The following is a 27546-nucleotide window of genomic DNA, read 5'->3' on the forward strand; positions in this document are numbered from 1 at the left end:
TGAGTGAGACCGGAAGAATTATGAACCAAGTGTTTGTTTGGAAATTATTTTTAGAAAAATACATTTTGAACCCCAAACTATTTATAAACTCCTTTCTAGTCTATGGTCCATGTTGCAAGGTGGACCAAAAACCTTTATCCTTTGTTTGATAATTCTAGAACAACCACCAAAATTACCATCTTACCCTCCACCAATCATTGAGTATCATCCTAGGGTTTTGAACCCATATAAAATAAATAGTAAGCTCACCTCTTCTACTGATTCCATTCTTTGTTTTCCCCAACCTTGAGCTCTGCCAACAAAGAAGAGAAAACATAGTAAGTTTCCTAGGCTCTATTCTCATCCATTCATTCTTCTCTTCATCAGCTTCCTTCCATCTCCTAGCTTTCATCTCTGAGATTCTATCCCTAAGTTTTGTTGTTTGGTTTGTTTGAGGTATTTAGGTGGTGAAGGGGGTAGTGGTTGAGTGGGAAGATGAAGGAATCCACACAAGGAGGAAGAACAAGAAGAGGTATAACCCCATGGACTCCCTCTTTGATCTTTGGATGTGTGAAGCCTATTTTTTTGAGTAGAAATGGTAGATTCTTGTTGTGTTTTAGCTAGGAAGTGTCCTATTACTTGTTTATGATGTGTTGATAATGTTTTGGATATGTTGGACTTGTTTGGGATTGAATTTGCAGATGAAAAAACCTATCTAGTGCACACACAGTGTGCACCAGACTATTGTAACGGCCCTAGCCGCGGCCCATCAAGGGGGCGACCGGCTAGAGCCGGGGCCAACCGGGCCTAGGGCACGGCCCTAGGAGAGGCCCGTTGCCTAGGCACGGCTTTGCTACGGCCTTAAGGAGCGGCTCATGAGGAGCCTCGCCCCCAGGTCCCTGAGTATGTTCTGAGTATGTTCTGTGCAGTGGCCGAGCCCTTGTGGCTCAGCTACGTGTCGTTTCGGGCCAGGTGTCACGGGCCCTTGTGGCTCGGTACCTCGGGGTCGACTCGACGCACGTTTTGGCTTTGATTTCGTTGAATTTGGATTAGAAATGAGCATGTTATGAAGGATTTATTGATGTTTTTGCTTCACAGTATGTATGTGGAAATTCACTGTGAAAGAGAAAATACCTTGCTTTGTTGCCATGATGATTATTTAAGTATTGAGTAGAGAAGCATGATCACTTTGAGAGTAATATTTTTAGAAGAGCATGATTAGAGTGTGTTGCTTGATCAGTGGGATTTGGAGTATAATTTGATGTTAGAAATATATAAAATTTGATGTGTTACAAACCGAGCATGATATTTTATTCTTGAGACCTTTATGATCTATTTATATGTTTTGGTAGCATGTGGTTTAGTATTTGGCATTCCATGCATATCATGTTTCAAAAGTGCATAAGTGGCCAACGTGAGCCTCAGTATTATTTTTCAAAGAAAACCTCATTCCACGTAGAGCATCTTTATCTTATCTTTGAGATTAAATTGAGAAGTATGTGCATGTCTTTTGCATAATTTATGTATTGCATGTAACAACCCAAAATTTTATTTTATAAATCCGATATTAAGAAATTTCAAAATAGCCATTTTCACTCCATTAAATTTTTTTGCGATCAATTGGTGTTTGAATAAATTATTTTTGTCGTATTTCAAGTTAATTCGACACCAAAACTTATTTTATTCGAAATTCCTAAATTTTTGGGTACTTCGCGTACCAAGTTTTAAATCGAGAAATTTATCTGAGTGAGACCGGGAGAATTCAAAAAGACTTTAAACAAGGGTTCATCTAAATAGCTTTTTGAGAAAATTCATTTTCAACCCCAAAGTATTTAAAGTTAGCAATTCTAGCCCATGGTCCATGAAGCATGGTAGATCACAAACTATCCAAAACTTGTCTAATTCCATCTTCTAGCCTAACTATTTACCACTTTTCCATCCACGAATCATAAGAGATCATCCTAGGGTTTTGTGCTCCTATATATTGAGCATTTATCAGACTTAGCCTCTTTGTTTCCACCATTGAGCTCCCTCCCCTGTAAGAACACCAAGGAATCACAGTAAGTTTTCAACCTTCATCTCCATCCACTCATTCTCCCTTCTAGATTTCATCATTCTTTGAGATCCTAGTTTAAGTTGGTTGTGTGGTTTGTTGAGATGTTTAGAAGGTGAAGGAGGTTGTAGCTAGCTAAGGAAGAAGGTGGAAACCAAGCTACAAGAGAAAAAACTACAAGAGGTATAACCCCATGGATTCCTTCTTGAAATTTGGCTCTGTGAAGCCTTAGTATTGAGTAGAATCTATGAGATTTTGTTGTGTTTATGCTTAGAAGTGATCTAGTACTTGTTTGTGAGTTGTTGAGATTGTTTTGGACTTGTTTGGATTGAGTTTTGCAGATGAGAAAGCCTTCTGGTGTACACAGTGTGCACCAGATCAGACTAACGGCCCATCAGGAAGGCCGCCGGCTAGAGCCGTTGTTGCACGGGACTAGGGCACGGCCCTAGAGGAGGGCCACCACCTAGTCCCGGTGGAGTAGCGGGGTACATGGGGCGGACCATAAGGAGTCCCGCCCCAGGTCCCTGACTTTGATTCTGAGGAGATTTTGTGCAGTGGTCGGGCCCTTGTGGCTCAACTACGTGTTGTTTCGAGCTGAGTGTTACGGGCCCTTGTGGCTCGGCTCTTCGGGACCGTCTCGACGCACGTTTTGGCTTTGATTTCGTTGAATTTGGATTAAAAACGAGTATGTTATGAAGGTTTTATTGAAGAATTGCTACACAGAGTATATATTTGCTAGTTTACTGTGTATGAAGAATTATTTGACTATGTGATCTGATGATGTTTTTATTGAGTACAGAAGCATGATCATTTGTGAATATGATTTATTATGAAAGCATGACTAGATTGTGATATTTGATCAATGAGAAATGAAGCATATTTTGTTGATAGAATGTATAGAATTTGTTATGTTGCAAACCAAGCATGACGTTATATTCTTAAGTGTTTCATGATATTTTATACATGATTTAGAAGCATGTTATAGAGCATTTTGACATTTCACATGTGTCATATTTCAAAAATGCATAAGTGGCCAACGTGAGCCCAAGAATACTTTCAAAAAACCATAAGCATGTGGTATATCATTCTTTGATGCATTGAGAAGTAGTAGAGTCGTTGCATGCATGAGATTGATGCGTGAGAGATATATTTATGTATTATCTATATCGGTGTGGTTTTGGAGGATACCGTTTGGACTATGTCCTCTCGGGAGATATTTATGGACATTGCGGTCCCAGTATATGTAACGTGGCGTATTCCCACGTTACAAGGTTGGAAACTGCCCACCAGGCTTGGAATCCTGGTTAGGGGGTGTGCACACTAATAATTCGATTCCTGATTCCATAGAGATAGAACCACGAGATTGGTTCCGTAGACGGTATGAGATATTGGGTCGGATTTATGTCGTTCCCGATGGGGTAATACACGCATTGGTGAAACCCTAAGCCATCTACGAGTAAAAGAAAGAAAGTGAGTCAAGAGAGACTCAAGAGAAAGAAAGTGAGTCAAGAGAGACTCAAGAGAAAGAAAGGGAGTCAAGAGAGACTCAAGAGAAAGAAAGTGAGTCAAGAGAAACTCAAGAGAAAGAAAGTGAGTCAAGAGAAACTCAAGAGAAAGAAAGCAAGTCAAGAGAGACTCAAAAGTAAGAAAGAGACCTCCACAGAAAGTACTCTATTTTTATAATGAGTGATTGAGTATATATATATTATTGCACGAGATTGCATATGAGTATGAGTATATTATTGCACGAGATTGCATATGAGTATGAGTATATTGTTGCACGAGATTGCATATGAGTATGTTTATAGTATTGCACGAGATTGCATATGAGTATGAGTATATTGTTGCGCAAGATTGCATATGAGTATGAGTATATTGTTGCACGAGATTGCATATGAGTATGTTTATAGTCTTGCACGAGATTGCATATGAGTATGTTATAGTATTGCACGAGATTGCATAAGATTATGAGTATATTGTTGCACGAGATTGCATATGAGTATGTATATAGTATTGCACGAGATTGCATATGAATATAGAACTGCACATGATTGCATATGATTATAGTCTTGCACGAGATTGCATATGAGTATGATTATAGTATTGCACGAGATTGCATATGAGTATGATTATAGTATTGCACGAGATTGCATATGAGTATGATGAATAGTGTTGCACAAGATTGCATATGAGTATGATGAATAGTGTTGCACAAGATTGCATTTGAGTAGAATATCGCATGAGATTACATAATGAGAATATTGATTTAAGATTGTTCAACGAGCATGATTATTTTGTTATATTTGAAGCCTTGTATATCAAGTTTATGTGATGAGAATGTGAGAGCATAAAGTACCTGTTATATGGTTTATTAGTATGATCCTATCCGTAAGCATGAGTTGCTTGTTAATGTAATTGAAGTGTTTATATGTTGAAGTATCTAAGTGTTCAGTCTTAAATGTATATAAGCATGCTAGTTGATATTATAGGTTGCAAGCATTTAGAAAGTATGTGATAGATCTAAAGATGATTAGAGATAAGTTTGTTGTTTCCAAGAGAAATCAAATGTTTTCAAAGTAAATGCTAGAATGCTTTACAGGGTTGAGTGTGGTTATACTTAGCTTCGTGCTAACGGGTGTTTTTTCTATTTGCCTATGTGTTGCTTGCAAAACCCCTTTCAGGTGGGCCCAGCAATGAGAAGAGATCGAGTTAGATTAGTCTCTTAGTTTGAGATGTCTAAACTCTAGTTTTATTGATGATCATGTTATGGATTTTAGACTTATTGACTCTATGTTCTTGAAGATGATGTAGACTTTTGGGGTGACGTTTCCCCCCCTTATGTTTCCAATATTTTATTTGGATGCCAAATTTTTATCTTATCTCTAGTTTTACCCTTAGCCTGTTCAATCATCACGGAGTGGTGGTTGTGGCGGTGACATTCCCACTAGTTATCTTTTTAGTATTATTTCCGCTGCTTAGTTTATGTTAATGACTGTTTAGAGTTGTGATTAAGAGTTAGAAAAGTGGGGTGTTACATTGCATTTACAAAATGCATGAGCGATATATCTATATATATCTATGGTGATGAAACCTTGTTTTGGAGGACCCGTTTGGACTATGTCCTCTCGGATGAATTGTTATGGACATTGCGGTCCCAGTACATGTAACGCGGTGTATTCCCACGTTACGAGGTTGGAAACTGCTCGCCAGGCTTGGAATCCTGGTCAGGGGGTGTGCACGCTAAAAGTTCGATACCTGATTCCACAAAGTCTGAGCATAGAACCAAGAGAGTGGTTCGGTGGACGAGATGAGTATTAGGCCGGCTAGACGTCGTGCTCGGATAGGTTCGTTCACGATACGGTGAAGTTCCTACCTCGTCCATTTGCAAAGAAAACGAGTCATTGCGACTCTAAGAAAGAAAGAAAGAAAGAAAGAAAGAAAGAAAGTGAGTCATTGCGACTCTAAGAAAGAAAGCAAGAGAGTCCTTATGGCTCTAAGAAACCTCCATAGAACAATATTTTATTTTACAAGCGAGTGTATGAGTATACTTATAGATAGCACATGTTTGCATAAAGAGAATGTTGCACGAGATTGCATTTGAGTATAGTACTTGCACGAGTTGCATATGAGTATAGTATTGCATGAGTTTGCATAATGAGAATGATTAACCGAGTTGTTTATGAGTATGATTGCCTGGTGCATTCTGAAGTCTTTTTATGTCCAGTTTTGCCTAATGAGAATTTGATAGCATGAGTTAGTTATGTTGAGATTTGTTATGAGATATATGTGTTGGTAGACTTATGTTGATGAGTTATTTGTATTTGAAGCATGCATGTTGATATTATAGGTTGCAAGCATATAGAAAGGTTGTGATGTAACTATAGTTGCCTATGTGATGAGATTGTTGATTATGAATGTTATCAAATGTTTTTCAAAGTATACTCTATAGTACTTTACAGGGTTGAGTGTGGTTATACTTAGCTTCGAGCTAACATGTGTTTTCCTATTTGTCTATATGTTGTTTGTAAAACCCCTTTCAGGTGGACCCAGCGTTGAGAAGTGGTCGAGTTAGACTAGTCTAGTAGTTATAGAAGTCTAAACTCTTAATGTTTGATTATGATGTTATTTATCGGATTTTAGACTTATGTTGTTTTGATGTTGATTGATGATGTAGACATCGGGGTATCTTTTCCCCTTATGACTTTTGACTAAGTTCTATGGATGTTAGTTATTCTATCTTTAGTTCTAGTTCCACCCTTAGCCTATCACTACGGAGTGGTGGTTATGGCAGTGACATTCCCACAAATTTTCTTATTAAGTTGTTTATCTGCTGCTTAGATTATGTTAATTGTGGTTTAGAATTGTAATTAAGATTTATAAAAAATGGGGTGTTACAGAAGTACATGGAAGGAGCTACCACCACTGCCCTCTGTTTAGCTCTGACCGACTCGGAGAAGAGGGCGTTTGTGGTTGCTAGGTTGAATGTGTTAGTATTGTTGTTGTTGTCTGGAAAAGAGAAACTGAGAAAGAGAGACGCGAAGAGAGAAATGAGCTGAGAGGCGGACAGGGGTTGTTTGGTGTCTCCAGAAGAAGAAATAGCTCATCCATTATCCATACAATATATTTATATTTCTAAGTTGGGCTTAGGGTTGAAATATAGAGTGTTGGGTTTGGGCTAGGCTATCTTTAGGAAGTTGGGCTAAGGTATTGGGTTCAAGAACAATAAAATATACTCTTTGGGCTTAATAAATGAGTTTCAAATAATTTGGGCTTAACTAATTTTTATAGATTTGAGGAAATAGAAATCAATTGGGCTCAGGAATTAAATAAATTGGGCTTAGAACATTTTAGACTTAAAATGATAATGGCAATTTCGTCTCAAATAGACTTTTGACTCAAAATTTTAGGAAATAAATCATTGTAGAAAAAAAAAATTTATTTTGAAACTTTATTAAATAGAAATTTGGGATTAAATATTTGGGTTGTCACAGATGGGCTCGGGCGAGGTCGTGCGGGGCCCGGGCAGTGGTGGCAGAAGAGGTGTGCCGGGTGTGAAGCCCAAGCCCGCTATGCTCTCCACGCTTAGCATGGGCTCTATATAGAGTACGAGACCCGGATGGCAGAAGGCATGAACATCATCTAGCAAAGAGGAGTAGGCTCGGGGGTTTTGTGTTTGCGGAAACAATTGTTCCAAAGAGATACGAAGGGGAGCACCGGCATAGCGGAAATGAACACAAATGCGGGCTTCCAATGCTTGTTTGAAGAATGTATGTCTTGGAGGGTTTTCATACGAGGACGGGCTGAGAAGGTCACGTACCCCTTGCTTGCGGAGGCCAAAGAACCTGTAACTTGGAAGAGATAGTTGAATAAGTCCAAGTAGGGGGTGACATGAATCTCCCTACACCGTAGAAGGAAAGCTAGAAGCATATAATAAGAATTCTGGACTAATTGACCCGGGCTAATCTCGTAATGGTTAAGGAGGGTCAAGACAAAATGATGGAGGGCAAAACGAAGACCGTAGGACAAAGAGAGGATGTGGATGCCAAAAAAGTTGTTCCCCGGGGGCTCGGTCACGTTGCTACCCGGGGAGGGTGCTACCACCTCGACACCCGACTCCACTATTTTGATGGTTTTTTTTCCAATTGGCGGGCCGTGAGGTGTGAGCAGTTAGAACGAGGAATGTTCAACTCGAGTTCGGTGTAGACCACAGAGGGATCAAAATCTAAGCTCTGTTCGGGTTCCACAATTTGGAGATGAGGGGCGTTTATGGGGTCCTTGTGGACTTCGGTAACCTCGGTTTGGGGGGGGGGGGGGACTCGCTTAGGGGGGGTAACAACGTCCATGACAACCTCACTATCACTAATGGAACCCAAAATATCAAGGTCAAAGATAAAGTGCATGCAAACACGAAGAATGAACAAGGAGAGTGGGGGAGGAGGCCTCTCGGCCGTGGGAGGAATAGTTTGAAAAAAACCGACGGAGGCCGAACATGTAAAAAAGAGGGGGAGGGAAGAAACTAACCGGGCTCGAATTTAAGACTCGGCTCGGGGGACTCAGGAGAGAGCTCTTGACCTTGGAAGAAGCTTGAGATAATTTTTGGTGGAATCTTGGAGTAGTGTGGCCGAATGGAGGGGAATGGGGTTAAAAATAGGGAAATGGGAAGAAAGAGGGGGGAAAATGGGGGGGGGGGGGGGGGGGAGGGTTAACCACTTTTTTTTAGGGTTGACCACCTTTTGAAATTCAAAAAAGGTATTGGGATAGGGGAAAAATTGCTTGGAATTGATGGGGAAATGATGGGAATTGATGGATGTGATTTGGTGGTGTTTTCAATACTTTTATAGGGAAGAATAATATTTTTATTGGGATTCTACCACATGTAGAAGAGATTTCGCAGGAAAATGAGTCCATTCGCGATGAAATTATACTCAAGTGCGGTCGGCCTAGTTCGATCGGGATATTTGCGCACGAAAGACGGGTCAGGATATCTACTCTCCTTCACTGACGACTTATCGCAGCTCGAAGAGTGGGGGACTGATGATGGATATATTATAATCGGAGCAAACTGACCCGAATAGACGGAGCAAGAAGGTATAGAGCGTACCCGGGGCCCCAAGGTTGAGCCCCGGCCTCGGCCCAAGGTCTCGGCCAATAGGCTTCGGCCCAAGGTTTCAGCCAATAGGCCTCGGCCCAAGGTCTCAGCCAAGAGGCCTCAGCCAATCAAGCTAGGAGCCCAGTCTCAGGTCCGGGCACAGTCAACGCGGAGATGCAACCATCCCACCGAATTAGGGGTGGTTAGGGGGCGCATCATGTATAAAAAGCCTCACTATTGTCTCATTAAGACATGTTCTATCGTTTTTGTTGTAAACTACTATTGTAATAGCATTGCAACACCATTGTAATAGCTTGACAACTCCATTATTAATATAACATTTGGTTTTCGTAACCCTACAACACTTGTTTTGCCTATTTCGTTTATCTATTTACATTATCCTTTATTTATCGGGTTTATTAATTTGGTCCACCTGAGTTAATTAAATCCATCAAGTAGTACACATTATTTAAGCTATGTAGAATCTTTACCTCTTAAATTTATGGACGTTGAATCATTAGGTTGCTTGCTAGTAGGACTTCAAGATTATGGAAGTTTTAGCTGCTTGGATGAAGAGAGAGTTGCGCATTTGAAAATCAAAGATGCATTCAATTCATGAATTCAACTACCCTAACGGGTCTGTTCTCTATCTAGGACAATTAAAATCTTTCACAGGCTCATTTGTTATGCATTCTGACCATTGGTTTGGAAACCTATCTTGACTCAATTTCTCCGTGAATGAAATCTATGGAGAACTCCTCACTCTTATGGGTTTTATTTTTTCTAACCCGGTATATTTGGGATTATCTAACAATGAATTTCAAGGTACAATTCCTCCATCAATTGGTAATATGCGAAAATGGTAGAAAGAAATTGGCAAGTAGCTAGTAAACAACATGGGTGAAAGAGGAGATAATTTTGCAATTACCAAATTACCCTTGGATTTAACCGCACATGGATAGAAATGTAAATGGAGAACTACATTGAGCAAAAACACACAAGTTTAGGGCTAAATTAGGTCACAAAAATCGTTTAGGACGAAATCGAGAAAAACCATCATAGTCGATGACCATTTTGGATATTAACTCTTTCTTTTGTGCATTTAGTTTGTACTTCATTAGTTTTAATTAATTTATTTATTTATAAGATTGAAATTAGTAAGTATTTACAATGGGAAAGAAGAGTTCTGATATTATGAATACGAATCCAACGCTCGGATCATGCCAATTGTTATACCATGGACTAGGATTCAACTTATATCGTAGATCCTGGTCCAAAAATTATGTATCTGTAGTTAACATATTATTTGTTTGTAAATAAATTGAAATTACATATTATGTTAACTACAAACACATAATATGGTAATTACAAACGAATAATATGTCATTGCTGAAAATTATTGGATTTCTGACCACCAGAAAATGATCTTAAATCAAGTCGAAAGTCTTGTTCCGATCACTTTTAGTATTCGGAAAAACCTTTGTTGCTATTTCCGACAACTCTTTGCTTTCGATTTGATATAAGATCACTTTCAGGTGGTCGGAAATTTCATAATTTCCAGCAATGTGTTAACTGCAGACACATAATATGTAGCATAATATGTGTCTGCTATTAACAAATTATGTGTTTGAAGTTAACATATTATGTGCCTTCAATTTATTTACAAACACATAATATGTGAACTTCAAACATATAATTTGAATATTATTTTGCACCTACGTTAACAATGCAACGTAAAACATGGTGGACAGTAGATTAAATTTTTTCTTGTTTCTTGTTAGCTTCCAAAAATTCATTTTTAAGCATTAGTTAATTGTCCTCATGTTTGAAGCATTTTTGTTAAAAAGCATAAAGATTCTGATGCTTCTAAACCCACCCAAATCACGTTCCTTTGATACAAATAATTTAAGTTATGAGAATTAACAAACTTTTAAAAAAATAAAAAATGATTTCCTATAGGCTATAGTTTTCTCTATTTAATCAATGTTCCTAATTACTCCACAATAACAAGATTTATATAAGAGTGAGATGCATTAAAGTACCGTCATTGTGTTTAGGCGATAATAAGGATGGTGGCTGTGGTTGAGGGAATGGGTTATGTTTTTAGCCTCGCTGAAAAACATAATGAATAAATATAGTAATAAGTAGCTAGAATCAACAAATCAGAGTGGCGCAGCGGAAGCGTGGTGGGCCCATAACCCGCAGGTCCCAGGATCGAAACCTGGCTCTGATAGAGTAGCTTCCGATTTTTTTCCTCTTCCTTGTTCAACAATTATAAACGATACAAATATTTGTATAAAAGAACTTTTCGCGTTGGGGATGTAGCTCAAATGGTAGAGCGCTCGCTTTGCATGCGAGAGGCACGGGGTTCGATCCCCCGCATCTCCAGTCAGTTGTGGCGTTACCCAAACTTTGTTGCATTTTAAGATTTATACTTTTCTAGGTTTTTTGACAACTATTCACGCAAAATCTGAACTTCACCCACTATTTTACAGTGCATCAAACTTACACATGAAACTAGATATCCACTCTCCTTTGTCATCCCTAGCAATCCCCCCACAGTTCCCTTTCTTTCGATGCTTATTATATTGAATCCTGCATTCACATTTAGAACCACAACCCTCTAGGTTTTTTGAAAACTATTCACGCAAAATCCTGCCTTTCTTTTGTGCATTTAGTTTATACCTCATTACTAAGTATTTACGATGACAACTTAAAAGTATATGTGAGTTAAGTTTTCAAAATGTACACTTATCATGTGGGTGGGAGGGAGGCAAAGAAGAGTTTTGATATTACAAAGGGGAATCGAACAGTGGATATAGTCATCTCTAACTATATATATATATATATATATATATATATATATATATATATATATAGGGGAATCGAACAGTGGATATAGTCATCTCTAACCATATATATATATATATATATATATATATATATATATATATATATATGTCCATCCTAACTTTGGGAGAAGAACTTCACCAAAAAGCTGTGGGCTTCATCAAGATAAAAATTTGGGTTCCAAAGGGAATGAATGACATGTTAAACCCACAATTAGTCTAAAGTAAAGGGATCAGCATCTTAATACAAGAAAATTTAGTTGCAGATAGATAGATAGCAAGAAGAGAAGGAAGAAGAATGAGTTTTGTTGTACACTAACCAAAGTCAAAAATTGAGGGTGTTGTTAATGCACATCACATGATATACATACATTGAACAAGGGAAAACAACTAACAATGACAGGTAAGTTATCACTTCTTCTTTCCAGCTTTACCCTCCTTTCTTCTAATAACTTCATCGGCATACTTCACACCCTTACCTTTATACGGCTCCGGAGGCCTCCATTTCCTAATCGAGGCAGCAAACTGACCGATGGCAGATTTATCGTATCCACTCACAGTGATTCTAGTGTTCTCTTCAACCTTAACCTGCAAGCCATCAGGGATTGCCATCCGAACCGGATGAGAGAATCCGAGATTAAGAACTATATCTTTGCCTTCAACCATCGCACGGTACCCTACACCAACCAACTGCAGTTTCTTGTCAAACCCCTTAGATACGCCTACAATCATGTTGTCGGTGAGGGTCCTGGCAATGGAAAGTGGAAGACTGTCATTAACAATGTCGGAATGAGCCCTAAATATTTGGGCATTCCATACCATTACAACCATGAACTATTGGACACACTTTGGTTTCATTTTTCAGACACACTAGTTTCATTATAATAACACTGAAGTATCATTTTAATTACACTTCAGGTTCATTTAATATATATACGTTATTGCATGAGCTCTGTTTTTTAGTTTTATTTTCTACACACTAGTATCATTATAGCAACATTGATGTATATATCATTTTAATTCTACTACAGTTTCATTTGACAATATACATATCTATAAAGTGATATGCCACTAATTCACGGTAACGGCAAAAAAAAAAAAAAAAGGCATCGTATTCACGGTAACAAATGACCAATAGCAATTCAACCCATGAAGATCAACCTCAGAGAATATGCAAGTCTATAATCATGAAGTAGAAAAGGTCATACTATAGTTGGATAATTGGATAACAAGGATCAACAGTGACTAAGAATAAATGATCTCTTTCTTGGATGAATAAATGATAAGTGCTACATAACGCTAATCATTCACTCATTTAGCATTCAGTCTATGTGATTCAATTCAATAAGTCACCAAAAATACACATTATTTATCTATTAACTATAAACAATGGAGTATCATAAATAGCTCCAGAGCTCAAGCCATTACTTTGAATGAAAAATGATTATGGAGTAGGATATATGTGTGTAAATACTGATATACCTTATAATAAAGAACTGCCCCCTTTACATAGTGCTCCATCTAAGCCTAAAGATCAAGAATGAGTTGGGGTCAACCAATATCATTAATTTTGCCACTATACAAGGATGACACTTATCCTCATCCGAAGATTATCCTTAGTTATCAATTGTGATTTATCACTTTTGGGTCAAGCCTCTTAGTGGGATGATCTATTGATGGATACAACTATTTGAGTTGAATTACCAGTTATTTTTTTGGGCCTAACTCATGGCATGTAACACTAGGCCTATCAGTCTGCAAGTTTACCTACTTGAAACTTTAAAAACTAACTTCACTTTCACTTTGATTTATATGCTCCACTTGGGTCCTTTCAGAATTTTCAGTGTCAGATAAAAGCACCAAAATTGTAACTAAAGTAAAATGCTATGCTCAGAATTCACAGCCAATAGACTTCTTATCCCGGCTCCTCGATTTTAAGTATAAACCAAGACTAAAATCCTGAAAATTATCATCTTACTAGTGTCATACTCGGTTCAAATTCAAGATAAGAGATAGCTTTTGAATTCAAACCTGATGGAGGATAAACAAAATGACTGGGACATTTCACCTTATGACTACCTGCTTGTGTATAAATTCAAGAACCCGGTAGGTTTAAGGTTAAACTTGCTGAAGAAAAACTTTCGGTTGGTCCTATTTCTAACCTTTCAGCTACTGGAATAAAAATATATTTATAAATGCACCACACTTCAACTGACAAGAAATGGTTCCTAGATCTGGGAAAAAAAAAATCTATATGATGTGATAATGCCTGGGGTTCACACTTCACAGATTATTGGAAATCTATAATGCAAACTATAAATCATTTAAGAACTCCTGAATCCTGGTTCTCTACCTGAACATACACACACTAGCTAAACTATCCAGACATTTACTGTACAATTGAACCCAAAAAGTTCACTTTAAATAGCCAAAATACATAAAATGCTAATAACATCTGCTGCTCAAAGAGTTAACAATAAAACCAATAAATAATAAGAAAGATGCAATTAAAGTGGTTGATACCTGAATAAACCATGCATCTCGTTAGCCCGTCTCGTCTCCATAGCCTTTCTGACCCTAAGCACTCCCGATTCCTCCTTCTCTAGCTTTACCTCTCGTGGATAAGTAATACCCAACTCTCCTAGAGGACCTTTAACTTTGAAATCTTGTCCTTCCATTTTGATTGTCACATTGGAAGGCACTGGAATTGGTTGCTTACCAATTCTTGATTCCTTGCATTCCACCGTTTTCCTTACAAAGTTGTTGCGAGCAATGGTGAGCTTAAAGAAACGGATTCCACTAGCATCACCAATGAAATTAGACCTTAGGTTGCTGACATGGAACAATAACAAGACATTGTCAGATATATAACAATTATGAACAAGAATAAGGTTCATGCTTCATTAAGCAAATCAAAGCTGGAGAGATGAGAAAAAATAAGAATATCCATAATATTCTATATTTCTAAGATGCAATGCAACAATAGAAGTCCATTAAGCAAGAGGCATAATGTCATGAACTATACAAGTAGTTGGCATTTACAAGCTCTTCCCCAAAATAATAAATAGTTTTATGGCCTCTTCTCTTGCTAATGTGGACATACAAATTCCTAACAATGATTTCAGAATTCAATTGTTTCCCGTTTAGTATTACATAACAAATTGGAAAAATGATCAATAATCAAATGCAAAACCCTGGAATAGTCAAATTCAGGCATTCTTAGAAATGTAAAGCTCTGAGTGATAAGTCACTGTTTAACAAATAGCCAATTGTCTATTCCCAACCCTTCAAGGATTAGAATAGAATCTCCAAAACATTCATTTTCCTTAGCGAACATTCCAATCCAGAAAATGCAGCAAGGTTCCAGAAACATAGCCCAATTCTTCTGCTATATTTCAACAGTCTCAACAAAATAATATTAATAATAATCAAAGACTCAATCTTTGGCACAAAAAAAAATGTATCAAACTTTCAATCTCAAAATACATTAAAATTGTGATGCTGCAACTAGTTACCCAACTGAGAAAAATTAAACAGTACCTTGTTGCAAAGGTTTTCTTGCGCTGAGTTGTCCCTGCAGATGAAGAAAACCCAAGGGCGGACACTGATGAGGAGAGTGTTGCTACTCTCTCCATTGCAAGAAAATGGAGGTTCAAGAGAGAAAGCAAGTGAGTTTTGGTTGGGGTTGTGTGTTGTGGTTAACCCTGGGGGGGCCTCTGCTTATCTTCAATGTCAGCATCCTGGGGATTCAACTTTTGGCACCTTCAATTTGGATAATTTCACCTTCACTCCACCGGGGTTTTTGAAAGTAACAACCTTTGACTTTCTGGAAATTATATTCCAACCACAAATTTTCACTGTTCATTTCTGTTTACTCCATAATTGATAGTATATGATAATTAGGGATGACATTGGTCGGGTATTTTGTAGTACTCGAATTTTTCTCAACCCTAATAGAACATGTTTGGATAGTGGCAAATCAAGTTCAAGTAAATAAAAGAATACACATCACAGGTTCAAATAATAGTGAAATAATTGAAAAATGAGATGATATTGGTTGGTATTTTTGAGTACTCGAAATTTTTTGAACCTTTAGAACATGTTCAGATAGTGACTAATCAAGTACAAGTAAATAAAAGAATACACATCACAGGTTCAAATAATAGTGAAATAATTAAAGAGTAAATACCCAAAATGGTCCCTCGACTATAGCTAAATTCACAAATTGGTCCTCAACTTTCAATTTCACCCAATTAAGTCCTTAACTTTGTAATTTTAACACAATTTGATCCTCTGTCTATTTGACCGTTTGTTGACTGTGATTTTTGAGGATATATATGTAATTTCATGGTCCATCGTCGGTTTTTTAAGGTTCCGGTTGCATTTCCAGACCGCACTGTTACATTTGAATTCACTGTCGAAAGCAATCTACCAAACCCGGTCACCTTCTTCATCCTCCCTTTGGATTCAATGTAGTTGAATTCGTACCAGAGCGAAGAAGACGACGTGTTTCCGAACCGGTGCAACGTCATCCTAGAGGCCTCCACGTGCTCCGACGAGAGCTGAAGGTTCTTCTGGAGATCGTCGATCACGGTCAACAAATGATCAATTAGATGGAGGACCAAATCGTGTCAAAATTGCAAAGTTAAGGACTTAATTGGGTGAAATTGAAAATTGAGGACCAATTTGTGAATTTAGCTATAGTCGAAGGACCATTTTGGGTATTTACTCATAATTAAAATCTATTTATATGTATGTATGTAGAATTAGGTTCAAATGTGAATGGTGCGCTCAGGTGCAGAGGTGCGGTGAGATGAGGACCATTGATCTTGTCTAAATCAACGTCAAGGATTAATAATGATTAAAAAAAAGTGATGGCAATTTGGTCTTTTTGCATATAGTATCAAGAATAAGCCAAGACTACAATGCAGATAGGAAGAGTAGTTAAAAGTTAGTTACAAAAGCAGTTAGCCTGGTTAGTTAGAAGCAGTTATTCTTCTTCATCTTCTTCACTCTGTATATAACCTTTCCAGTTCTGCTACGTTTCTCTCTAATGAATACACTTCAAGTTCCTTCTTCTTCGTTTATACTCTCTTCTAAAACTTCACATGGTATCAGAGCCATAGTGCTCAACAATGGCGTGGGCAATGCCTTCAGTCCACACTAATCAACCTCAGGGAGCTTCTAGCTCGCTGCCCCATCCAATCAACACAGAAAATCCCCCAATTTCGAACCCTAACCCAGCTCCGGCCACTGGTCCCCCTTTCGATCCTAACAATAATACCAGCCCATACCATCTTCACGCGAATGAGAATCCGGCGTTGGAATTGGTATCATCGGTGCTGGACAGAAGCAACTATCACGAATGGGCCAGAGCGATGAAAGTTGCCCTCTCTTCAAAAAAACAAATTCGGCTTCGTCAATTGGACGATTAAGATGCCGAGTGTGAATGATCTGAAATACTTCTACTGGGATCGCTGTAACAACATGGTGGTGACTTGGATAACTCGGGTGTTGTCTCCGACGATTGCGAGAAGCGTTTTGTGGATTGATACTGCTGAGGGAGTATAGATAGACCTAAAAAAAGTGATTCAGCAAGCAAGATGTCTTTAGAATTGCAGAGATCAAGTCAGAAATCTATCAGACAAAGCAAGGTAATTGCAGTGTGAATGAATATTTTACGAAATTGAAACTGCTTTGGGATGAGTTACTCATCCTAAGACCAGCACCTACCTGTATTTGCACCCAAAGATACAAATGCAATGATAATTTCTTGAGCAAGACTGTGGTCAATACTGAGAATGAATGACATGCTTTGTGTCTTCCTCATTGGGTTTGATGATAAGTTCAATGGAGCAAGGAATCAAATTATGTTGATGAGGCCTCTGCTAGATGCAGGAGAAGCCTTCTCCATGATCTCTCAATAGGAGAGACAATTTTCCATAGAATTTAACAGCCATGTCAGCCAGTTTGGGCATTCAACTGACAATCTGTCAAGTAGTGCAATGTTTACCAAGGGAGATAGACACTGCCCAAATAATAAGCCAAAGGTGGTGTGTAGTTACTGTGGATTCACAGGATACACCATTGAGAAATGTTATAAAAAACATGGATATCCCCCAGGATGGAAACCTAGTGGAAGAAATGTTGGCTCTGCTAATCAGATACAAAACAGTCAAGGGAGTGCTCAAGAAAGTTGTTTTCCCACCAACCAAGATGGATATAAAAAGTATCTTGAGTTTCTTGAATTTATGCAAAGGGAAAAGAACACCTCTCTGGATACAGGTTGCACTGGCACACTACAAGCAAACACCATCTCAGCCAACTTTATGCCAAACACAAAATTGGAAGGTAAACTTACTCTCAACTCTGTCAGTGAGTGTAAGAGTGTGTGGATTCTAGATAGTGGGGCCACACATCACATAGTGTGTGATAGAAGCCTTCTTACCAATTCTAGATAAGTCAGTAGAAAATATGTGGCATTACCAAATGGAAACAAAGTTGCAATCACACATATTGGTTCAGTATGCTTGCCAAATATGATCATATTGCAGGATGCTCTATGTGTACTAGTGTTCCTTTACAACCTAATCTCTATAAGTGAGTTGGTTAAACTATCAAGCTATCATGTATTGATGTATTCTAACAAGTGCATAATACAGGACACAAACCTTGGGAAGATGATTGGTATAACTGAGCTAAGGGATGGCCTATACTACTTTGTTCCAGCAAATCAGTCTCTTATGCATTGTTTGTCTATTGTAAAATCTGTTGCTAACAACATTTGGCATATTAGACTAGGGCATGCTTCTCATGCAAAAATAGGTTCCTGCAATCCCTGAATGTAGATGTAATAGCTAGAAAAGATGTTGTTTGTGACTGTTGCCATTTGGCAAAACATAAGAGATTACCATTTTATGCTAGTAAATCTTTTACAACTGACTGTTTTCACCTTGTTCATATGGATATTTGGGGACCCTACCATATTAAGACTGTTTTTGGACATCAGTACTTCCTCACTATTGTAGATGATTTCAGCAGGACCACATGGGTTCATCTTATGAAACGCAAGGATGAAGTAAGACAGCTTGTACAAGGTTTTTGTGCCATGATTCAGACTCAGTTTGGAAAGAAGGTCAAGTGCATTTGGACAAATAATGGGAAAGAGTTCACTATGCCAGACTATTACTTGCAAGCAGGCATAATCCATCAGATTTCTTGTGTTTACACCCCTCAACAAAACAGTGTGGTTGAAAGGAAACATGGCCCATATTTTGTCCACAGCAAGAGCCCTGAAGTTCCAAGTTGGATTCCCTGATTATTTTTGGGGTGAGTGCATTTTACATGTTGTCTATCTGATTAACAGACTACCCTCAGCAGCCCTAGATAACAAGATACCATATCAGCTCCTATTCAGTAAGCTGCCTCAATACCAACTTCTTAAGGCCTTTGGGTGCTTAGCATATGCCTCACTTCATGGTGGTCACAGAACAAAGTTTTCCCCAAGAGCTAGAAGATGCATGTTCATGGGCTTCACCACTGGGACAAAAGGGTACAAGCTCTATAATCTCCAAACTAGAGAGTTCTTTGTGTCAAGGGATGTAGTTTTTTATGAAGATTTATTCCCTCTCTAACTAATGAAGCAGTGGAGAAGGGGCAAAAGTAGCCAATTTTGCCCTCTGAACATGCAACTTGCACTGATTGTGAACCCACGATTGTTCCTGAAGAAATCAGTCAGACACAATCTTCAGACATCACTAATGCATCTGACTTCATTCATGAGGAACACTCACAGCCTCCACCTCCATCCTATCTAGCAGATTATGATTGCCAAAGTAACAGAATTTCCCCTAACAGTCTGGCCACAGTTTAATCTCACAGCAGGCTGTCCCAAATGTATCAAGCTTATATCATGAGTATCTCTTGCATTAAAGAGCCTAAGACATATAATGAAGCTATACAACAGGATTGTTGGAAACAAGCAATGACAAGTGAAATTGAAGCACTGAGGCAAATGAGACTTGGGAAATTGCTTATATACCTCCCACTAAGCATGCTATTTGTTGCAAATGGGTGTACAAAGCCAAGCACAAGTCTGATGGAAGCATTGAAAGGTATAAAGCCAGGTTGGTGGCAAAGGGGTACACACAAACAACAGGGCTGGACTACCTAGATAACTTCAGTCCAGTAGCTAAAATCACAACCATCAGAGTTCTTTTGGCCATTGCAGCTGCTAAGGGTTGGAACCTTCACCAATTAGATGTGAACAATGCATTTCTTCATGAGGACCTTCATGAAGAAGTGTACATGACCCTCCCACCAGGTTTTACTGCTCCAAAGCCTGGAATCGTTTGTAGATTAACCAAATCCCTTTATGGATTAAAGCAAGCTAGCAGATAGTGGAATGCTAAGCTTACTACAGAACTCCTTCAGATTGGCTTCAAGCAAACTGTTGCAGATCCCTCCTTATTCACCAGGGGTACAGGTGATGGATTCATTGCCTTGTTGGTATATGTAGATGATGTGGTGTTGGCCAGTCCAGACAATATGCAGATTCAACAAATCAAAAGGCATGTCCACAAGGCTTTCCAAATCAAAGATCTAGGTCCTCTCAGATTTTTTTTTTTGGGGCTTGGAAATTGCTAGAAGTGAGATATGGAAGTAAAAATTCAAATTTATCTAACAAAGCCACCAAAGTCATTGAGAGTTGCAGATTAAATTATCACAAGCTATCAGATCAAGTGGATGATCAAGATTTGAAGATCCACAAAGGGCAAATAACTTTATCAAGCTATAAATGCCCAAGTAGACTTGAAGACAAGTACAGTCGAGAAAAGCAATAAGAAATATTTAGAAAGTGCAAAGTATTGAGCCATATATGGTAGAATTCAAGTCTGAAAGAGAAAAATCTTTTTCCTTGTAAAACTCATCTCTACTGAGTGTAGAAAGATGGAAAGTAGCAAAGTGTTGTGAAAACCCAATTGAATGTAGCTTTAATTTGTGCGAGAAACTCGGTGGAACTATGTGTAGCTTTGTGCAAGACACTTTGTTGGTGTAAGAGTATAACATTGTGTGATATACTCGAGTTGAATGTAGCTTTGTGCGAGACACTCGGTGGAACTATGGGGATGTTTGGTTCATGGAAAATGTTTTTCTAAAGAAAAATATTTTCCTTAAAGTGGAGGAAAATGTTATGTTTTGGTGTTTGGTTCATGGAATTCATTTTCCAGAATTCCTCAAATTTGAGGAAAACAAAATCATTGGTTGGACCAAGGATTTTGTTTTCCATGGAAGATGGAAGAAAAAGTGATATGATTTGCCTATTTTATCCTTGTTTTCTTTTTAATTATATTACTCTTATTAATTTGTAGGGACACATAGGTCTTTATACTCGTTATTCCTTACAATTCCAAATCTGACCAAACAATAGAATTAGTATTCCCAGTAATTCGTTTTTCACCAACCAAACAATGAAATTCATCTTCCTAGTAATTGTTTTTCCATGGAATTTTAATTCCATTTCCCTTAAAAATATTTTCTGCGAACCAAACGAGCCCTAAGTGTAGCTTTGTGCAAGACACTTGGTTGGTGTAAGAGTATAACTTTGTGCGATATACTCGAGTTGAGTGTAGTTTTGTGCGAAACACTCGGAAAGTGCTTGGGTAGCACTTGTGTTTCACTATTTGTATATGGGTGCAGGGCTGGTTTTTAGATTTTTGTGGCACCATTCTTATAAATAAATGATGCCCTACCAAAAGTGCAATCTTTAAAACCAATACCGTAATTTTTTCTAATAATAATAATAATAATAATAATAATAATAATAATAATAATAATAAGGTGGTAAAATATTTCTGTGCGCAAAGATAATAATATATGGGTAAAATGCTGTTGTGCGCAAATAATAAGGTGGAGAAAAGACATCTTATGGAATAAATTGCAATTATAACAATAACAATAATAATAATAATAATAATAATAATAATAATAATAATAATAATAATAATAATAATATTATTATTATTATTAATATTAAATAAATAAATAAATAATAATAAGATGGTAAAATATTGTTGTGCGCAAATAACAATAATGTAATAAGTCTAACTTATTACACTCTAGTTAGAGTGTTGTTTTCAGATTATTAAATCACTCGGAATATCTTTAATATCTCAATGTAATAGATCAATTATTGCGTGCACGCACGCACATACGCACACATTTTTGTATAAACCAAATTAAAGCCACCGAGTATTAAGCTTGACATGAAAGAAAAGTAAAGTAATGCAAAATACTAATCTAATTAATATAATGTAAAAGATAATAATGTCATATCAAGTCAAATGATTGATTACACAATTATAAATAACTACAAATCAATAACTCAAATGTAATCCACATGTTGTTCATTGTTTAATAGTCACTTTTCAGTAAACGTATTCTACTAACAAATACCCACATGTATACTTCTCATACTAACAAGTACACAAATTTAGCTCTTTACTTGTCCATAATGTTAGTTCCTATTGTTATATAATTGTCAAACTTCATTAAATATATGTTTATTTTTTTACATTTAGAATCAATTTTTACGTTAAAAACGACATTCACATGGAGAGAATAAAACTTTAACCATTGATGTTGATTTTAAATGACAAAATAAGCACATAAAACTGTTTATAAATGGAGTTTAATAATTATATAATATTAGGGACTGAAAGTGCAACATAATAGATAATTAAGCTAAGGGACTAAATTTGTTTAAATCAATTAACATAGACCAAATTTCTAAAAGTGAAGCAATTCATGGACTAAAAATGTTATTTTTCCTATATTTTATAGTCAATTAGAGCTCTCTAGATTAAACTTCTTGTTTCTTGTTAGCTTCCAAAAAAAACATTCCTAAGCTAATGTTTGAAACATTTTTGTTGAAAAGCATAAAGATTCTTATGCTTATAAACCCACCAAAATCAAGTTCCTTCCCTACGGATAATTTAAGTTATAGGGATTACCAAGCTTTGAAAAAAAAATGAGAAAGAATGATTTAACTCAATAAAATTTTTATTTATTATTTTTTTAGAAGTCAATAATTTTACCTAATAAATAAAACATAATTGTAAAAAAAAAAACAAACACTTTAAAAAGTTAAAGATAGATGGAAGTAAATTTGAAAAAAAAAATTGTTAAAACTCTTTTTCCTATAGTTTTCACCCTATGTTCCTAATTACTCCACAAGAACCAGATTTATGTATGACAACTGAGATGCATTAAAGTACCGTCATTGTGTTTATGCAATAAGATTGTGACTTTGAAGATGGAATTGTGTACTTTTGGAGCCTTGCTTTGTTACTGATAAATATACTAATATCCAAACAAAAATCAACGAATCAGAGTGGCGCAGCGGAAGCGTGGTGGGCCCATAACCCACAGGTCCTAGGATCGAAACCTGGCTCTGATATGAGTCAATTGTTATGCCAAAATGACGTCGTTTTATTAAAAAACGCGCGTCTTCCCTTTAAAAAAAATTCAGGTTCGATTCCCAGCAACAACATTATATTGTTCATTCATTCTGGAATTTTAGTTCATAGATTATGGAATTATAGTTCATTGATTATGGAATTATAGTTCATCGATTATGGAATTGTAGTTCATCGATTCTGAAATTTTAGTTTATAGATTATGGAATTTTAGTTCATTCATTCTGGAATTTTTAGCTCATAGATTAGATTATGGAATTATAGTTCATCGATTATGGAATTATAGTTGATCGATTATGGAATTATAGTTCATCAATTATGAAATTTTAATTCATATGTTGTTGCTGGGAATCGAACCTGATTTTTTTTTAAGGGGAGACGCGCGTTTTATTAAAACGACGTCGTTTTTGCATCCGTATGCACCATGCATGGTGCATACGGATGCACAACATAATTTGCCGATATGAGTGGCTTCCGAAATGTTTTTGCTTTGTCTGATGTCTGACGATGACAGAAACGAAAATAAAAGAATTATGGGGAAGGCATTTTCCACATTAGGGATGTAGCTCAAATAGTAGAGCGCTCGCTTTGCATGCAAGAGGCATGGGGTTTGATCCCTCGCATCTCTAAAGTTAAGTTGTTGATGTTGTGATCTGATTTCTGTTGAGTTTTGAGATGCGTTACTTTATTGTCAAGATTTTCCCAGGATTGCATAATGCATAATATTTATTAAGAATTTTTATACCGTAACATTTATTTTCCTTTAAAAAATAAATGATTTAGTTATTCTAAAAAAAATATTTATATTTAATAATTATTTTAAAAAATGAGTTTTCTTTTGTGCATTTAGTTTATACTTCATTAGTTTTAATTTATTTATAAGATAGAAATAGTAAGTATTTACAATGACAACCCAAAAGTATATGTGAGTTAAGTTTTCAAAATTTACACTTATCATGTGTGTGGGAGGGAGGTAAAGAATAATTTTTTATTACAAATGGGAATCTAACGGTGGATATAGTAATCTTTGACCATATATGCCCATCTTAACTTTGAGGGAGCGTTATGCCATGGAACCGTGTTCACCATGAATGGTGAACACGGTTCCAACGGTGTTAGTACACCGTTATCTTTTTTTTTTTTTTTTTTTTCTTAATTAATTGCGTGACTTTTCTTCTTCATTTTCACATTTTGCAGTTTCACTTTAATTTGAGGTGAACAATGATTTCGGACATTCATAAATTATGAATTCATGCCTGCACATTCACTCTGGAATCATGCCTACACATTCCCGTCTAAAATCACGGATATTCATAAATTATGAATCCATGCCTGCACATTCACTTTGGAACCATGCCTACACATTCACTTTGGAACCATGAGATTATGAATTTTCTGTTATAAGATTATGAATTTTCAGTTATGAGATCACTACAAGAAAAATGCACATAGACAACACTAGAAAGACAACAGTTTTTAAGAAAAGTGTTGTCTTTTGTATAAAAGACAACAGTTTGGTCCAAAACCGTTGTCTTTGATGCAACACTTTTGTCAAAGACAACGGTTTTTACTTAACCGTTGTTATAAGTGTGTTGTCTTTGTGCATTTTGTGAAAATACAACACCACAACGACAACGGTTTTTTAAAACCGTTGTCTATGTGCGTTTTTTTTTTTTTAAAAGACAACGATTTTTTTTAACCGTTGTCGTTGGTGTGTTGTCTTTAAGCGCAATAGAATACACAACACTATAAATACAACGATTGTTTAAAACCGTTGTCTTTGTGCGCTCTGTTTTTTAAAAAGACAACGGTTTTATTTAACCGGTGTCGTTGGTGTGTTGTCTTTAAGCGCACTAGAATACACAACACTACAAAGACAACGGTTTTTTAAAACCGTTGTCTTTGCGCATTATTATTTTATTAAAGACAACGGTTTTATTTAACCGTTGTCATTTATCTGTTGTCTTTAATAGCACTTGAATACACAACACTGCAACGACAACGGTTTTATATAACCGTTGTCGTTGCACGTTCTTTATTTGTTTAAGACAACGGTTTTATTTAACCGTTGTCTTTGGTGTGTTGTCTTTAAACGTATTTGAATACACAACACTACAAAGACAATGGTTATAAAAAACCGTTGTCTTTGCGCATCATTATTTTATAAAAGACAACAGTTGTATAAAATATAAACAAAAATGTTAATAACAAAAGTCGAACTTATGACCTCAAACATAGCAATTAAGGTTTAACCAACTAAGCAACACAAACTCTTATGTATCAAAGTGCAACATCTGGTATATAACTGGGTTGTTTCTGTGTTGTCTGTGAAAACCAAGACAACGATTTTATAAAATAAGTTAAGGATACCTCTAAGAAGAATAGAACTTAAGACTTCTAACATAATAATCTAACATAACAAACTAAGCTAAACCCACCAAGCCACCACCAACACTTATATATTTAAGCGCAACATCTAATATATAACGAGTTTGGTTCTGTGTTGTCTCTGAGAACCAATACAATGATTGTATAAAATATAGGTTAAGAATGCTACCAAGAAGGATAGAACCCATAACTTCTAACATAACAAACAAAGCTAAACCCACTAAGCCACACCAACTCTTATTTACTAAAGTGTTACACATTATCTTTTACCTATAATTTGGACCTTCATTGTTTTTGTTACGAGATGAAAATAGATGTTTAGAAGATCTAGAACAAAAATAAAAATGTAATTAATTTTTTTTTGTCCAAATATAGTGCATAAAAATTTAACAAAGAAATAAAGCAATTCAAAAGTTAATTTAATAGTTCTATTTTCGTTCATATTTAAATATAAAATTATTCACCAAAGATTTTATAAATCAACAGTATAGAATTTATGAATCTACAGTATAAAAATCTATGAATCTCGTGTTCTGTACCTATATACCCGGTACTATTTTGGGTCTAGCGACCCGGGTAATAAAGCTAATATTTTCTTACCCTGTTCTATATATATATCGCCCGGTTTATGGTGGACCCGGTCCTTATAAAATCATGAATATACCCGGCCTACAGGCACCCTAGTCTAGTGGTCTCTAGTCTATACCCGGCCTCAACCTAGTAACTTGGGGTTCGATTCCTATTAGTAGCGCTAGCATAATTAGCTGTAGCCCATTCATTGGGCTGTGATCTTTGTATTTGGATCTGTGTATGCGATTATGAATTTTCTGTTATGAGATTATGAATTTTATGAAAATTCATAATCTCATAACAGAAAATTCATAATTTGATCAACGCGCGCCGTTAACTCCACATCCGCGATTTTTTTTTTTTTTTTTTTGCCTAAAAACGACGTCGTTTGGCCTTGTGTTCACCATTCTCGGTGAACACGTTTCCAAGGCATACTTTGCCAACTTTGAGGAGTTAATACCAGTTGGAGTCTAGCAATATAAATTATAATTAGAAAAATTATATTATAAAGTTTGCCTAAATACATGTTAATAAATTTATATGCATATACAATGTATTATACAATCATATAAGAAATTTTGTCAAATTAGAGTTTAAATTTTACTCATACAAAATTTAAATTTAATTTTTTTTTAAAAATTTCTTAATATAATTATCTTAGTTAGTATTCATATTGTTTGAATTATAATATATAAATACAATTAGGAATGAATATGTTAAATTTTGTAAATTTTTTCTATAAATTTATCTAAATATGTAAATGATTAGAGACTATATTAGCCCTACGCAATTTTAATTTTAATTTTGTAAGCTATGAAAATATATACTTGACCAAATATATGAAACTCCAACTATATTATTATATTGTAAATTTTAACATCTTTTCATTTTTTTTTCTAATTCTTTATTTAAATTCATACTAATATATTTTTGTTCGTGCATCGCACGGGTAAAATACTAGTTTATAAACAAAAGTTTACAATATCATCAAAGTAAATTATAAAGCAAAACTTGGATATCAATGCAAAATAACAATTTTAAAATAGGAATGTTTTTTGCATACAAGGAAAAACATGATATTATATTTATCTATATTTATATAATACAAAAGCATTATTAATATTTTGTCTATCAATTTATGTACACATATATTATCTTTATATTATTTTATACGCTATGAAAATATGTACATTTTTTAAAAATATATATTTGTGATTACTGTTATAATTATACAGATTGAACACATTTTATTACTATTTTCCTTTTAATGCGAACTAGTATTTTGTCCCGTGCGATGCACAAAATGGATTTGTTGTAATATATTAAGAATATTTGAATCGATATATAATTATTTAAATTAGAACATCAAATATTATATAGTGCAATTAAAGATATGGTTTGGATCATTTATGTATTTTGATGTTATTATTGCTTGAATTTGTGCAAATAATTGCTCAAATTAATAGTTTATGTCTAGATGTACGCATGCGGTGCTATAACTTTGAACATTTTATTTTTCATTGTTTTGTATTTTCATAAATTAGTCAAATTTGCTCGTTCTCTAACGACTAAGTCATAGGAATGAATTGCTATCATAATTCATTTGTATGGAATATATATTTCTTGTCTAGATATATAGCA

General features: G+C 35.9%; 1 protein-coding gene, 1 long non-coding RNA gene and 3 other non-coding genes across 5 annotated transcripts; 3 read left to right on the plus strand and 2 right to left on the minus strand.

The window, feature by feature from the left end:
• Positions 1-2765: 2765 nt before the first annotated feature.
• Positions 2766-10863, minus strand: LOC109148733. The gene is made up of 3 exons (XR_002048857.1): positions 10781-10863; positions 3694-3701; positions 2766-2775 (listed from the first exon to the last, which is right to left on the minus strand). It is a non-coding gene; the product is annotated as an uncharacterized LOC109148733 (long non-coding RNA).
• On the plus strand, positions 10783-10854 carry TRNAM-CAU. The gene has a single exon. It is a non-coding gene; the product is annotated as a tRNA-Met (tRNA).
• Positions 10864-10936: 73 nt separating the features above from the next.
• Positions 10937-11009, plus strand: TRNAA-UGC. Its single transcript has one exon. It is a non-coding gene; the product is annotated as a tRNA-Ala (tRNA).
• A 702-nt stretch (positions 11010-11711) lies between these two features.
• On the minus strand, positions 11712-15200 carry LOC109148524 (50S ribosomal protein L6, chloroplastic). The gene is made up of 3 exons (XM_019296265.1): positions 15011-15200; positions 13994-14302; positions 11712-12218 (listed from the first exon to the last, which is right to left on the minus strand). Exons 1-3 carry the CDS (start codon positions 15103-15105, stop codon positions 11882-11884), a joined length of 741 nt encoding a protein of 246 aa, XP_019151810.1. The 5' UTR covers positions 15106-15200; the 3' UTR covers positions 11712-11881.
• Positions 15201-22856: 7656 nt separating this feature from the next.
• On the plus strand, positions 22857-22928 carry TRNAM-CAU. Its single transcript has one exon. It is a non-coding gene; the product is annotated as a tRNA-Met (tRNA).
• The last annotated feature ends 4618 nt before the right edge of the window (positions 22929-27546 follow it).

This window comes from Ipomoea nil, unplaced genomic scaffold, assembly GCF_001879475.1.
Source record: "Ipomoea nil cultivar Tokyo-kokei standard unplaced genomic scaffold, Asagao_1.1 scaffold2144, whole genome shotgun sequence".
In the NCBI taxonomy this organism is placed as follows: Eukaryota; Viridiplantae; Streptophyta; class Magnoliopsida; order Solanales; family Convolvulaceae; genus Ipomoea; species Ipomoea nil.

Bases quoted from the DNA above. Each gene is read 5' to 3' on its own strand.
- LOC109148524 (XM_019296265.1), bottom strand. From the start codon at position 15,105: ATGGAGAGAGTAGCAACACTCTCCTCATCAGTGTCCGCCCTTGGGTTT. The intron at 14,303-15,010 runs GTACTGTTTAAT...GTTCCATGTCAG, and splicing joins AAGAAAACCTTTGCAACAAG to CAACCTAAGGTCTAATTTCA. The intron at 12,219-13,993 runs GTATCAACCACT...TTCCATTGCCAG, and splicing joins GAGATGCATGGTTTATTCAG to GACCCTCACCGACAACATGA.